Raw genomic sequence first — 15282 nt, forward strand, 5'->3', positions numbered from 1 at the left:
TTCTTCCCTTTCATCACTTTAAGTATATCATGCCACTCCCTTCTGGCTTGCAGAGTTGATGCTGAGAAATCAGCTGTTAACCTTATGGGAGTTCCCTTGTATGTTATTTGTCGTTTTTCCCTTGCTGCTTTCAATAATTTTTCTTTGTCTTTAATTTTTGCCACTTTGATTACTATGTGTCTCGGCGTGTTTCTCCTTGGGTTTATTCTGTATGGGACTCTCTGCGCTTCCTGGACTTGGGTGGCTATTTCCTTTCCCATGTTAGGGAAGTTTTCGACTATAATCTCTTCAAATATTTTCTCTGGTCCTTTCTCTCTCTCTTCTCCTTCTGGGACCCCTATAATGCGAATGTTGTTGTGTTTAATGTTGTCCCAGAGGTCTCTTAGGCTGTCTTCATTTCTTTTCATTCTTTTTTCTTTAGTCTGTTCCGCAGCAGTGAATTCCACCATTCTGTCTTCCAGGTCACTTATCCGTTCTTCTGCCTCAGTTATTCTGCTATTGATTCCTTCTAGTGTAGTTTTCATTTCAGTTATTGTATTGGTCATCTCTGTTTGTTCTTTAATTCTTCTAGGTCTTTGTTAATCATTTCTTGCATCTTCTCAATCTTTGCCTCCATTCTTATTCCGAGGTCCTGGATCATCTTCACTATCATTATTCTGAATTCTTTCTCTGGAAGGTTGCCTATCTCCACTTCATTTAGTTGTTTTTCTGGGGTTTTTTCTTGTTCCTTCATCTGGTACATAGCTCTCTGCCTTTTCATCTTCTCTATCTTTCTGTAACTGTGGTTTTTGGTCCACAGGCTGCAGGATTGTAGTTTTTCTTGCTTCTGTTGTCTGCCCTCTGGTGGTTGAGGCTATCTAAGAGGCTTGATGGGAGGCTCTGGTGGTGGGTAGAGCTGACTGTTGCTGTGGCGGTCAGAGCTCAGTAAAACCTTAATCCACTTGATTGTTGATGGGTAGGGCTGGGTTCCCTCCCTGTTGCTGTGGCGGTCAGAGCTCAGTAAAACCTTAATCCATTTGACTGTTGATGGGTGGGGCTGGGTTCCCTCCCTGTTGGTTGTTTTGCCTGAGGCAACCCAACACTGGAGCCTACCCGTGCTCTTTGGTGGGGTTAATGGCAGACTCTGGGAGGGCTCACGCCAAGGAGAACTTCCCAGAACCTCGGCTGCCAGTGTCCTTATCCCCACGGTGAAACAGAGTCACCACTCGCCTCTGCAGGAGACACCCCAACACCATCAGGTAGGTCTGGTTCAGTCTCCCCCAGGGTCACTGCTCCTTCCCCTGAGTCCCGATGCACACATTACTTTGTGTGTGCCCTCCAAGAGTGTGGTCTCTGTTTCCCCCAGTCCTGTCAAAGTCCTGCAATCAATTCCCACTAGGCTTCAAGGTCTGATTCTCTAGGAATTCCTCCTCCCGTAGCCGGACCCCCAGGTTGGGAAGCCTGACGCGGGGCTCAGAACCTTCACTCCAGTGGGTGGACTTCTGTGGTATAAGTGTTCGCCAGTCTGTGAGTCACCCACCCAGCAGTTATGGGATTTGATTTTACTCTGATTGCGCCCCTCCTACCGTCTCACTGTGGCTTCTCCTCTGTCCTTGGACGTGGGGTATCCTCCTTGGTGAAGTCCAGGGTCTTCCTGTCAATGATTGTCCAGCAGCCAGTTTTGATTCTGGTGCTCTCGCAAGAGGGAGTGAGAGCAAGTCCTTCTACTCCGCCATCTTGGTTAATCTCCCCCTCTGGCATTCTTATACACTAACAACAAAAAATCAGAAAGAGAAATTAAGGAAACACTCCCATTTACCATTGCAACAAAAAGAATAAAATACCTAGGAATAAACCTGCCTAAGGAGGCAAAAGACTTGTACTCAGAAAACTATAAAACACTGATGAAAGAAATCAAAGATGACATAAACAGATGGAGAAATATACCATGTTCTTGGATTGGAAGAATCAATATTGTGAAAATGACTATACTACCCAAAGCAATGTATAGATTCAATGCAATCCATGTCAAACTACCAATGCCATTCTTCACAGAATTAGAACAAAAAATTTTACAATTCATATGGAAACACAAAAGACCCCGAATAGCCAAAGCAATCTTGAGAAAGAAAAACGGAGTTGGAGGAATCAGGTTCCCTAACTTCAAACTATACTACAAAGCTACAGTAATCAAGACAGTATGGTACTGGCACAAAAACAGAAATATAGATCAGTGGTACAGGATAGAATGCCCAGAGATAAACCCATGCACATATGGTCACCTAATTTACGACAAAGGAGGCAAGAACATACAATGGAGAAAAGACAGCCTCTTTTTTTTTTTTTTAATATTTTTTTTAAAATTAATTAATTAATTAATTTATGGCTGTGTTGGGTCTTCGTTTCTGTGCGAGGGCTTTCTCTAGTTGCGGCGAGCGGGGGCCACTCTTCATCGCGGTGCGCGGGCCTCTCACTGTCGCGGCCTCTCTTGTTGCGGAGCACAGGCTCCAGACGCGCAGGCTCAGTAATTGTGGCTCACGGGCCCAGTTGCTCCGTGGCATGTGGGATCTTCCCGGACCAGGGCTCGAACCCGTGTCCCCTGCATTGGCAGGCAGATTCTCAACCACTGCGCCACCAGGGAAGCCCAAGACAGCCTCTTCAATAAGTGGTGCTGGGAAAACTGGACAGCTACATGTAAAAGAATGAAATTAGAACACTACGTAACACCATACACAATCCAATTAAAAAATGGACAGAAGACCTAAATAGACATTTCACCAAGGAATACATACAGATGGGCAAGAGGCACATTAAAAGATGCTCAACATCACTAATTATTAGAGAAATGCAAATCAGAACTACAATGAGGTATCACCTCACGCCGGTCAGAATGGCCATTATCAAAAAAATCTAGAAACAATAAATGCTGGAAAGGGTGTGGTGAAAAGGGAACCCTCCTGCACTGTTGGTGGGAATCTAAATTGATACAACCACTATGGAAAACAGTATGGAGGTTCCTTAAAAAACTAAAAATAGAACTACCATATGACCCAGCAATCCCACTACTGGGCATATACCCTGAGAAAACCATAATTCAAGAAGAGTCATGTACCACAGTATTCATTGCAGCTCTATTTACAATAGCCAGGACATGGAAGCAACCTAAGTGTCCGTCAACAGATGAATGGATAAAGAAGATATGGCACATATATACAATGGAATATTACTCAGCCATAAAAAAAGGAAACTGAATTATTTGTAGTGAGGTGGATGGACCTAGAGTCTGTTATACATAGTGAAGTAAGTCAGAAAGAGAAAAACACATACCATATGCTAACGCATATACATGGAATCTAAAAAAAAAAAAATGGTACTGATGAACCTAGTTGCAGGGCAGGAATAAAGATGTAGACATAGAGAATGGACTTGAGGACACGGGGTGGAATGGGAAAGCTGGGGCAAAGTGAGAGTAGCATCAGCATATATACACTACCAAATGTAAAATAATTAGCTAGTGGGAAGCAGAAGCATAGCACAGGGAGATCAGCTCGGTGCTTTGCCATGACCTAGAGGGGTGGGATAGGGAGGATGGGAGGGAGTCTCGAGGGAGGGGATATGGGGACATATGTATGCATATGGCTGATTCACTTTGGTGTACAACAGAAAGTAACACAGTATTGTGAAGCAATTATACTCCAATAAAGATCTATTAAAAAAATAAATAAAAAACAAAAAAATGGAAATAATTCTCACAGCCCCTCTAAGTGTTCTTGTGATACGTTTATAAAGCACTAAGCTCAAAGCCTACATAGAGCTTGTCTTCAGTAATCTCTCGAGATTTTTATGAGGTTTAAATGAAATGATGCCTATAGAGTTTTTAGTATTGTGTCTGGCATATTGTAAGAGCTCAATTAACATTAGCTCCGTTATCATAATTACTGCTAATGCTACATATCTTCATACTTTCATTCTCTCAGAGGAATTCTACACTAATTCACCAATTAGTTGACTTCTATCAGGTTTCTGGGCCTCTGTGTTTCCCCAACTGTAACATGAGAAGACTAGCATACTGTTGTGGTAAAGTTTGGATTTGAAGACCTTTAGGAGGATGTACACTGTGTTTGCTGCTGCTCTGCCTGGTCCGTGAAGGCATCTGAGTTTGCTACATGTGGATGAGATGATAGCTGAAGTGCTTCAAGTTCTAAAGCTCTGTGGCTTTCACCTGCCACATTGGGAAACAGGATAATTGTATGGAGTGAAATTGATGATTAATTTCTCTCCAACACTAGTTTACTTGCTTATATTCAGTCCAAAGCAGGAATTAATTAAGCAAATAATTAATCTGATATGTGTAAAAAGTGATCTAAACCCAGAAGGTTAAGCCAGAGAATCAAGAAAATTGAAAAACAGTTTATAATCTCAGATCTTTGAATAGCCACAATTGTTCAGTATTAGTTCTTTTGTAGTCTCGAGACACAGCTACTTTTGTCACCTATTTCTAAGCTTCAGTAACTTTTGGTAGACTAGTGCTCTCCAACCTTTTTTTTTCTTTCTTTTCTTTTTTTACAGTTTTGTTTTTTGAGGCAAAGTTAACAGAATATAAAATTAACCATCTTTTTGTTCTTTTTACATTTAAGTTTTTATTTTTTGTTTTGAATAGGTAATTGCATTCATATGGCACAGTTAGCAAAACAATATAGCAAGATATACATTGAGAAGACTCATTCCTACCTCTGCCCCCATGTACCCTATATTATCTCATCCCCAACCTTGGGTAACTGCTTTTATTAGTTTCTTATGTATTCAATGTTTCTTTATGCAGATGTAAGCAAATAGGAATGTATATTTTATTCTCCCTCCTTCACAAAAAAATAGCATATTATATATATTATCTGCCTTTTTATAATAACAGTATCTTTCTATGTTAGTATATAGAAAGCTTCCTCATTTTTTTTTATCTTTAGATCTCAAGATTCCATTGTGTGAATATTGGTTTATCTAACTAGTCCTCTTTTGATAGACCCAACTTTTTTTGATTGTGTCTCCATTAGTTAAGAAAAAATGATACACCCTCTCAGTATATGTCTGTTTACAAATTATATACATAAAGTACTCTCCATCCCTGTAAACAAGTTTAATGTCTGATGTTTACTGTAGCTTAAAAATAATTTTAAAATAGAGGTTATGGTCATTTCTTTTTACACTCATTAGATCATCTTGTGCACCCTTAGGAGTATACACTCTGCTCTGAAGGCTGCACTTTGAACCAGTTAATGCATACAGAGGTGTCTAGCTCAGGGACTAGTATGTCATCGGTGCCAAGTCAGTGTTAAATGAACCTGAATTTAGAACACAGAGCTCCTGTTCTCTTTTCGCCCTAAATCTCTTCTGAATATTTATCTGCTGAGTTGCTCTTGGGCTTTTGAGAGGTTACTATTATCTAAAATGCCTCCCTCCCTTAATCTATACTTTAGTTTTTTTATCTGTAAAATGAGAATACTTATGCCTGGTAGGGAGACTTGATTGCAGTGAAGGAATACAGATGAAACCACTTTGTCCATTCCAACATATAGGGAATTATTTTTCCTACTGTTATTAATTGTGACCCATGTATGCGTCTAGGCAAGAAATCTTTAATTCTCATTTTCTAGAAGATAGTTTCGAATAGATAAGGCAGGGGGAACTTACTGAAAGATTTGATATAAGAGCCAAAAGACGTAGAGTTGACTGACGGTAATGAACCTTGATTACAGTGATTTTTGTGACTTTCCTCTCTTTTTAGAATCCTGATACAGTCAAGGCCAAGTTGATCTCTCGGATGGCTAAAATGGGCCAGCCCATGCTGCCCATTCTTCCACCACAGCTGGATTCCAATGATTCAGAAATTGAAGTATGTCCCACTGGCTGTCTTAGAATGAATAGTGCAGATGTTGCTGTCTTCTGTTCTTTTAACTGAAATTATTGCTTTTTCTGCCTCTAACCCAGAATCATTATTTAGAGAGCTTATATTCAAAATGATACAGGTTGGTATTGGTACATGTGTTTCTGCTGTAATTATCACTTCCCCTGAGAAATGGAAGCAATTCTGTATATCTGCCACAAGAACTGGGCAGTTTTAAGTAGTTAATTTAGCTTTCTACTAGAATCCCTGTTGTCAGCAAACATCAGCCTTTAGGCAGCACGATGCCCGACCCATAAAAGAACGAATTCATATTTGTTGATTGAATGTTTAGATTCTCTTGAGAAATGTTGATTTTTCCACTGATGTAATTTAATATGGAGATCACACTGTTGTAGGAATTCCCTGGCAGTCCAGTGGTTAGGACTCAGCACTTTCACTGCCAAGGGCACGGGTTCAATCCCTGGTTGGGGAACTAAGATCCCACAAGCCATGAGGTGCAGCCAAAAAAAACCACTGTTGTATCTTTTGGCTTTGTATGTGGCATGATTTTTTTTTTAATTAATTTTTTTTTGACTGCGTTGGGTCTTAGTTGCGGCGTGCGGGATCTCTCATTTCAGCGCACAGGCTTCTCTCTAGTTGTGGCGCGGGCTCCAGAGCGCGTAGGCTCAGTAGTTGGAGCGCGTGGGCTCAGCAGTCGGGGCGCACAGGCTTAGTTGCCCCACGGCATGTGGGATCTTAGTTCCCCGACCAGGGATCAAACCCATGTCCCCTGCATTGGAAGGTGGATTCTTAACCACTGGACCACCAGGGAAGTCCCCTGTGGCATGATTTTTTTTTTTTTTTTTTTTTTTTTTTTTTGGCTGTGTTGGGTCTTCGTTTCTGTGCGAGGGCTTTCTTTAGTTGCGGCAAGCGGGGGCCACTCTTCATCGCGGTGCACGGGCCTCTCACTGTCGCGGCCTCTTTGTTGCGGAGCACAGGCTCCAGACGCGCAGGCTCAGTAGTTGTGGCTCACGGGCCCAGTTGCTCCGCGGCATGTGGGATCTTCCCAGACCAGGGCTGAAACCCATGTCCCCTGCATTGGCAGGCGGGTTCTCAACCACTGCGCCACCAGGGAAGCCCGGCATGGTTTTTTTGAAGTTCAAAAATTTTATTGCCATCAGATCGATCAATTTTTCCCTTTGTTTTTTGCTTTTGACATTATGCTTAGAAAGCCTTCCCACTTTCAGATACTGTAAACATCACACGTCTTTTAAAAATATTTATTATTATATGTTTAGATCTATTATTTCATATTTAATCCATCTGGAATTTGGTGAATGGTGAGAAGTAACTTAATTCCAACTAAGTTCTTTTCCCATTGGTTAGTTCCTTATTGAATAAAATAATTCTTTCTCAACTGAGTTGAAACACTTAACAGTGATTAATTTTTAGGATTCTTTGATATTGATGTAAAACAAAGCAAGCGTGATGCTTTTGAGGAAAAAAATTTTCAAAATAGGCTTTTGTTTTTTCACAATTTTGTTTTATTTCTTCATGGAAAAGCTCTGTGTAGATTTAACATTTTAAAGGAAGATAGGATTTCTGGGACCTGTTATAGGATTGATTTTTATCTGGTTTCTGGAAATGAAATTTGGATAAGATAATATTATTAAAATTTCTAGGTGCTAATTATTCATTGTAGAGTAATATAAATTAAAAAGAAGAAACATATTTAACAAAAAGGACATTCTTTATATGTTGTTTCATAATCTGATTTTTTAACTTAATGTTATATCATGAACATTTATGTTAATATCAGTAATATAAAAAAAGTAAATAAATAAAACAAAGCTTTATCACCTTTAAAGATAACCCAGTGCTCTGTTACATTGATTTATCATGATTCCTTTTACTCTGTTGTTAGACATTTAGGTTGATTTATGTAATGATGTAAAACTGGGATGCTTTTCCAGAAATGCATAATACATTTCTGAGAATATTGGAAAACAAGAGGAAGTTCTGAAGTAAAAGAATGTCAAAGAGATTTCAGCCCTTGAACTGTAGCATAGCAGATCACAGTCACTGTATATTGTGCCTCAAGTTTTTCTTTTCCTTGAATGAATCAGGAAGATGTTAACTTTGTTTAGAATTATAGTAGGGACCAACATTGCTTTGCTTTTATGAAGAGAAAGAATGAGGGGAAAACACTCTAAAACTATATTGTCAAAAACAGCATCGTAGTGAGGCACAGTGAATCCTACTCTATCTGATTTCCTGTGAGTACCTTGAGGTCTGTGTATATTATTTGGCAGAAGAGAAAGGCTGCATTATTCCCTGGGTTTCCTTGTAAGGGGCCCTAATTCTTTGGAAACAGACTAGGTCAGTCTTAAGGTAGCTAGCTGCTGGTTTGCAAAATGATACATTATGGGGAGCAGTCACTCTAGCTGCTTCAGACAAAATAACATCAACAACTTATACTGGAAATTAACTATGATTATTTGATACAATTTACAGGGAGAAGGGATCCTACTCCAGTATATAATAGAGTGCTTTCTTCCCATAGCCCATACCTTAAACTCTTGCCTTTCTGCTTGCCTTTCCTTCCTCTTCTTTGCCTAAAAGCACTGGTTGTAAGCAGGTTTAGGGTGGACAGTCACCCTCAGTCTTCAATTAAGGACCCATAGACACAGTAACCAAAATGCTCATGCTGTTGCAGGACGTGAATGGTCTTCGAGGAGCTGGGCAGCCTGTGGTGACTCCGTCCATCCAGCCCTCTCTTCAGCCAGCCCATCCAGTGCTACCACAGATGACCTCACAAGGTAAGGAACGTCTCTGAGGCTCTGTGACCTTGAATTGGGTCGGTACCGAAGTTGTCATCATTGTTCCTTAAAATGTTAGGCTGCATTGTTTTAGTATTGAGAACTGAACTAGAGTATAAAACTTGTCAGTTTGTCCCTGGGTAGGGCATTTTCAGACCTGGAGATGTAGTTGGTCTGCTTGCTGTGTCTTCTGCTGTGTTGCATTGTCAGTTTTGGAAACCGGTACTCAGCTAATGAGCCATCTCCCTGTGTGTAACTCTGCACTTTCTGTCAGCTGATGGCATCGTAGGTCTGAGTCACGTGCACCTGAGCATGCCCAATTTCCTTCCACTAGCCCATTGCTGAGACTCCAGTAGAGCTGATTTTAGGAGCCTAAGTGAGAGAAGTGGTCAAGTCTGAAGGGTGATGGTGTGAAAGGTGATAGTCCAGACTTGTACCAAGAAGCAAGGGATGGATAACAGTGAAAACTTCTTGCTTTATCTTAGCACCTCAGCCATCTGTTTCTGGGCTCCAAACACCGTCTGCTGCCTTGATGCAAGTTGCATCTCATGATTCCCACGCAGCTGTATCTGGAAACGCCCAGTCCTTTCAGGTAATGACATTTTTAAACCATATCAGTTATAAGCTATCATTGATTATGGTTCTCGTCCGTCTCTTTTCTTCTTCTTGCACGATTTGTACTGTACCAGTTCCTCACAGAGTTTATAATTTTTCTCCTTCCTGAACCCCTACTTTCTCATGTCCAAACAAGCAAAGGATTATCTACCTTATAGGTGGTTGTAAAGATTTCGTGCAAGAACAAGCAAAGCACCTGGCACAAGGCCTGGTACATAGTAAAAGCCCAAGCAATGTTTGCTTGTTTTCCTTTTCACACATGTCTAATTGAGGGCTATAGATTCAAGTCTTCTGTGCTCTCTTCTGTCAAACAGCTGATAGGCCAAGATTCCGCACTCCACTCAGCAGAACGGCTGTGGTGGAGGGTCAGTGGATGGAGGCTGTATGAAAATACAGCTGAACTCTTTGTCTAGTTATCCTCCAAAAGTGAGCTCTTAAAAGTAGGTTTTTTTCTGTTTTCACAGAAGGCAGTGGCAACAGCCTGTCTGCCTCTGCTGACTGTTTGCCTGGACAGTGGACTCTTTCTTTTGCCCTGACACATTTGATGGTTAAGACTTCACTCCCTCACTTCCTTGGTGATTCTTGATAGAGGGATCAGAGTGATGGTGGCCAAGCTATGCCCCATTAGGAAGGGGTGTATCAGAATTGAGAAAAGTCCTACCTGGCCCTCTCCCCACTCCTGAATGGACCTAATGGAGAGTTATAGCCTATAGACTAAGATTCTTTTTTAGTAATGGATGGGTGGTTATACCAATCCCTGGAAATGAGCTGGATTTCCTTAATTCAAGGAAGAATAACCATCATCACTAAAATGATAGCTGCTGTTTATTGAGCATTTATTGTCTTCCAGGCACTTACTTACCAGCTGTTAGGAACTTTACCTATATATCGCTTCATTTAATCCACACAACAACCCTAAGAAATGGTATTATTATTTCATTTTATAGTTGAGGTGGCTGAGGCTCAGAGGAAAATGAGAGCTCTTGGTCATGCAGATAAGCATCAGAATCTAGAAGGGGAGAGGCATCCTTTGGAAACTGGTGGCTTTAGTTTGGAATCGCAGTGAACACCTCTTCTTTTACCTTAATGAAGCCAAACATCGTTTGCTTAGTTTTAAAATTTTTTAGACCATCAATAGGCCCAATGGCCGAGGGATGAGTTCCTACTTAATTAAATCATCACAAGAGGACTGGGGAGTGACCTGAGACATGCTTCCCTCACTCTCTAGGTATGACTTTAGTGACCAGGCATCACTGGATTACATACATGACTCTCCTGCTGCAATTATTACCCAATATCAAACCCTGGTCTCATACATCTTCAGCTTCAATAAGTTTGAGTCTCCTTCCAGTTTATCTACTTTATTCCATCCAAGACAAATTAAGCAGAAAACAGAGATATGATGGTTTTATGAGCCATCTGTAACTTGGCATTTTCTCAGCCCTATACAGGTATGCAAGCCTACGCTTATCCTCAGGCACCAGCTGTTGCTTCCCAGCTGCAGCCCGTTCGGCCCTTGTACCCCGCACCGCTCTCTCAGTCTCCTCATTTTCAAGGTAGGAGTTTCTCATCTTCTGCTCTTGCTGTGCTTTCCTCCCTCCCATCCCTTTTTCATTTTGACTCCAGTAGATCTCTGCCCTTTTTTTCTTGTCTTTTTTTTAAACAAGTTAGTTGAGGTATGACTTACATACCATGAAATTCACTCGTTTTAAGTGTACAATTCAATGGGTTTTTTTAGTATGTTTACGGAGTTGTGCAACTATCACCATAATCCAGCTTTAGAACATTTACATCATCCCCACAAAAACCCTCATGGCCACTTTCTGTGTTTTGTTTCTTGCATTTTCTCCTGCCAGCCCTTTTTAATTCCTCTCTCAGAGTTGCTCTGTAGAGTTCATAGTTAATAGTAAAAGAGTAAAACATTGGAGGAAATTGGGAGAAAACATGATGACTGTTCAGTATCTCAGATGAAAGCTATTTTGTTAAAATTTTAAAGTTGTGAAAAGAATATACTTTTATAAAAAGGTCAAACAACACAAAAAGGTGTGAAGTGAAGTTACTGTTTTCCATCATTAAACCCCCCTGACCTTAGGAAACAGTCACTTGGGTAACTTTTCAGATATCTTGTATACGTGTGCAAGTGTGGTTGCCTAGTGTAAAAAACAAAGCAAAATAAAATGCACACAGCTGGGGTGGTATCCTGCCTTCTTGTTCTGCAGCTTGTCTTTTGTACAGTAATCACTTTGGGTATTAGGACAGTGGTAGGAAGAAGCAAGTATATCCCACAGTGAAATTTGTGGTCCTGGAGTGGTAAGGGTTTCCTGAGTGCATCCTTTGTCTGGAGGCCCTGCCCTTCTCCATCTGGGAAACCATTGAATCTGTTATCTCCTCTGTGAAGCCTTCCTGGTACCATCCCTCTCTCCTCTCCTTCCAGAGACATAACTGTATACGTGTGTCACCAAAGAGTTAATCTTGCTTTTCTCTGTGCTTCTTTTGTACCTTGTAACCTCGTACATGGTTCATTCTTTGCACTTACAACACTCTGTTATAATGATCTGTTTACACGTGAGTCTCCTCACCAGACTGACCTTGCCAAGGGCAGGAACCGTGTTTCATTCCTTGCTGTATCCTTGGTACCTGGTCCAATACCTGGCATGCAGTTGGGTGAATGGAGAAGCAATCTGAGTTGCTAGTGCACTACTTGTGCCCTTGAACCAGACTGTATCACTTGATGCATTTTGCAGGAGGATAGCTAGTTATTGTTAGCTTTGGAGCATTTTGCCTTTAACCCCTCTCCATCTTCTCCTGACAGTGTAAATCACCTACAGCATTTTCCAGTATTTGGAAATGTTCGTTTCTTTTTTTCCTCTGCTGATAGAGCTGTTGGCTTTTCCTCATACAGTATCCTCTGCTACAGTTTCATAAGTTTCTTTTTGGCTTATGTCTGTTCAGGATCAGGTGACATGGCTTCATTTCTCATGACTGAAGCCCGGCAGCATAACACTGAAATTCGAATGGCAGTCAGCAAAGTGGCTGATAAAATGGATCATCTCATGACTAAGGTGACTGAGTCATCTCATGACTAAGGGGCTGTGCTGAAAGTGGGGGTATAAAGAGGGGATACAAACAGGGAGCAACCAGGGCTATAGGTAAACTCTTCCTGGTTTCCTGTACTCATAGTAGTTAGTAGTTATTTCCCTAGAAGGTTCGTTTTATTTGGGGATCCAGTTAGCAGAAGAAAACTCCTGCTTACATTGGAGATTGTCTCAGAAACTTATTAACCCCCTCAAAAAAGTAGTCAGACCTTGGGTAAATTGTATTTCTCCTTTTAAAAATTTCATGAAAAGTCTTTCTGACACTCCTTTTGTAGGTTGAAGAGTTACAGAAACGTAGCACTGGCAATTCCCTGCTCATTCCTAGCATGTCGGTGACAATGGAAACAAGCATGATTATGAGCAATATTCAACGAATTATTCAGGTGAGAGGGATCAAGAACAGAGCACTCTAATATGTATAAAATAGATAACTAATAAAAAAAAAAGAATATCATTTAACAAAAAAAAAGAACGGAGCACTCAGCCTGGAGATCTTGCCCCTGCTCTCTCTGGAGATGTACTACTGTTTGAAACCTCCACTCCAGGAATAAGAGCATGTGACAAATGCTACACGGAGTTGGGAAATTCTGGAAAATCCATTATGGCTTAATTACTCCAAGTGACTTATCACTCTATTATCAGAAGGAAACATTTCTTTTTTGACCATATTCCAAAGTTTCTGCTTCATTTTATAGCCATTTATACATTTAGTCTATTGGATGTAGTGATTTGTATCCATCAGGTAGAATTTGATACATTGTTTTAAGTATTATATTTATGTGGACATAAGTTCTAGATTTTTCTCTCAGATATGTAACAGTATCACCTGTCAGTTCAAGTTGATTCCCTTTTATCTGGTGCTTTTCTCTTAAAAAACTTAAGTTAAACATCATATATTTCGAATTAGGAAAATGAAAGATTGAAGCAAGAGATCCTTGAAAAGAGCAGTCGGATAGAAGAACAGAATGACAAGATTAGTGAACTAATTGAACGAAATCAGAGGTAATGACAGGTACGGGGCACTGGCTAGGATGGACAAAAAAGGGTTTAGTTTGTAAATACCCAAGTTAAATAAGCATGTTTGTTTACAGAAGTTTATGTGTATTTCTGCTCTTTTCTGTTTCCTGCCTGTCATGTGAATTACTGCTTGTTGATTGAGCGGGATTTCAGGAGGCTGTGATGTAATGCACACCTGTGTTTGAATCCTGGCTCTGCTCCTCATTTGTTGTGTGGCTTCGGGCATTTTATTTATTCCCGCCGGCTCTAGTTTCCTCATCTGTAAAAGCAGTGTTAGTGCCTAGAAAACTCCTGATGTCAACTCTTCTCTCTTCTGTGTGGGCTGACTCTTATTTTATCAACCAGAACTTCACTGATTTCCATATAAAACCCAAGCATTGTATAATTTTTCTAGATCCTTCTGAAAATTTTTTGTGTGGGGAGGGGTCAGGGGAACATGTTACAGCATATAGCATTTCACTTTAAAATATCATCCTCCCATATTTCTCTTCTCCAGTGTCTCTTGTCTCCCACATGGAAAGGGGAAGGGGAGTGGCTTTCTTTTCTTCCCTCCTTGCAGCCTTCATACTCCTGTCTCTTTCCTCTCTTATTTCCCCTCACCACACATGTTCAAATTCCTCTCCTCTTCATTCTGCAAATTAAAAGCAATTCACCCAGGCCCAGGTTCCTGCCTCCAAACTTGGTTACTGCAGATCTTCAGAAAACAAAATGCTTTCAGATTGTTCCTGATGAAGGTATAGAGCAATGCTCTAACGACTGAATGTATTGATACATTGGGTTATACCTGGTATGCATTGAGTGCTTGATAAATGTTTTCTTTTTCCCTGTTTATTTCACAGGTATGTTGAGCAGAGTAACCTGATGATGGAGAAGAGGAACAACTCACTTCAGACTGCCACAGAAAACACACAGGCAAGAGTTTTGCATGCTGAGCAAGAGAAGGTAAAGTAACTGGGGAGAGAAAAGCCCAAGTCAGGATGTGTAGAGCCAAGGAGTGTCCTCTGTACGTCCTTACCAGTTTGCTTTTCAGCAGAATTTTTGCCATCATTGAGAAGAGAACTAGAAATCTTCCAACAGATTTTTAATATATCCAACATCCACATTTCTGTTGTATAAATGTATTACAATAAGTTGACTCAAAAATAATCACTGATGTTAGTAATCTGGTTAAGGTGAGGATTATACAGTTTATTAGAAACTAATCCTATTCTGCTGAAAAAATCAACAGACGATTTCTGTTATGCCACATAACAAATATCTGTTGTGAAGTTTGAGATTGTTTAGTTTGCTCCTTCATCTGTGTCTGCCAAAGCATTTTAAATTTTTTATTTATTTATTTATTTATTTATTTATGGCTGTGTTGGGTCTTCGTTTCTGTGCGAGGGCTTTCTCTAGTTGCGGCAAGCAGGGGCCACTCTTTTTTTTTTTTTTCTCTTTATTTTCTCATTACTCTTTTTTTTTTTAATTAATTAATTAATTAATTATATTTATGGCTGTGTTGGGTCTTCATTTCTGTGCGAGGGCTTTCTCCAGCCGTGGCAAGCGGGGGCCACTCTTCATCGCGGTGCGCGGGCCTCTCACTGTCGCGGCCTCTCTTGTTGCGGAGCACAGGCTCCAGATGCGCAGGCTCAGCAATTGTGGCTCACGGGCCTAGTCGCTCTGCGGCATGTGGGATCTTCCCAGACCAGGGCTCGAACCCGTGTTCCCTGCATTGGCAGGCAGATTCTCAACCACTGCGCCACCAGGGAAGCCCTGCCAAAGCATTTTAAAGCATTGCTGTTTGACTTCAGTCAGTTCAGAATTAGGTATTTTGACCTGTTTCTGAAGTAGCTATAAGGAAGGAAGACTGTTGTGGGTCTTGGGTTGAGATGACTGA

The 15282-nt window shown here is 40.7% G+C and overlaps 1 protein-coding gene across 12 annotated transcripts in view; it reads left to right on the plus strand.

Annotated features, from left to right (window-relative positions):
- The window catches only part of FKBP15 (FKBP prolyl isomerase family member 15), a 61734-nt gene that overhangs the window by 30964 nt on the left and 15488 nt on the right, over positions 1 to 15282 (plus strand). For 11 of the 12 annotated variants that reach the window (XM_082469126.1, XM_082469117.1, XM_082469119.1 and 8 more), the window contains 8 exons: positions 5762 to 5869; positions 8577 to 8679; positions 9165 to 9271; positions 10736 to 10850; positions 12247 to 12356; positions 12665 to 12772; positions 13297 to 13391; positions 14246 to 14348. In XM_082469126.1, coding sequence (XP_082325252.1) covers positions 5762 to 5869; positions 8577 to 8679; positions 9165 to 9271; positions 10736 to 10850; positions 12247 to 12356; positions 12665 to 12772; positions 13297 to 13391; positions 14246 to 14348 — 849 coding nt within the window. The remainder of the gene's footprint in view (positions 1 to 5761; positions 5870 to 8576; positions 8680 to 9164; positions 9272 to 10735; positions 10851 to 12246; positions 12357 to 12664; positions 12773 to 13296; positions 13392 to 14245; positions 14349 to 15282) is intronic. The other variant, XM_082469122.1, reaches the window with a different exon arrangement.

The sequence above is a fragment of the Balaenoptera physalus genome, assembly GCF_965194825.1.
Source record: "Balaenoptera physalus genome assembly, chromosome: 7".
In the NCBI taxonomy this organism is placed as follows: Eukaryota; Metazoa; Chordata; class Mammalia; order Artiodactyla; family Balaenopteridae; genus Balaenoptera; species Balaenoptera physalus.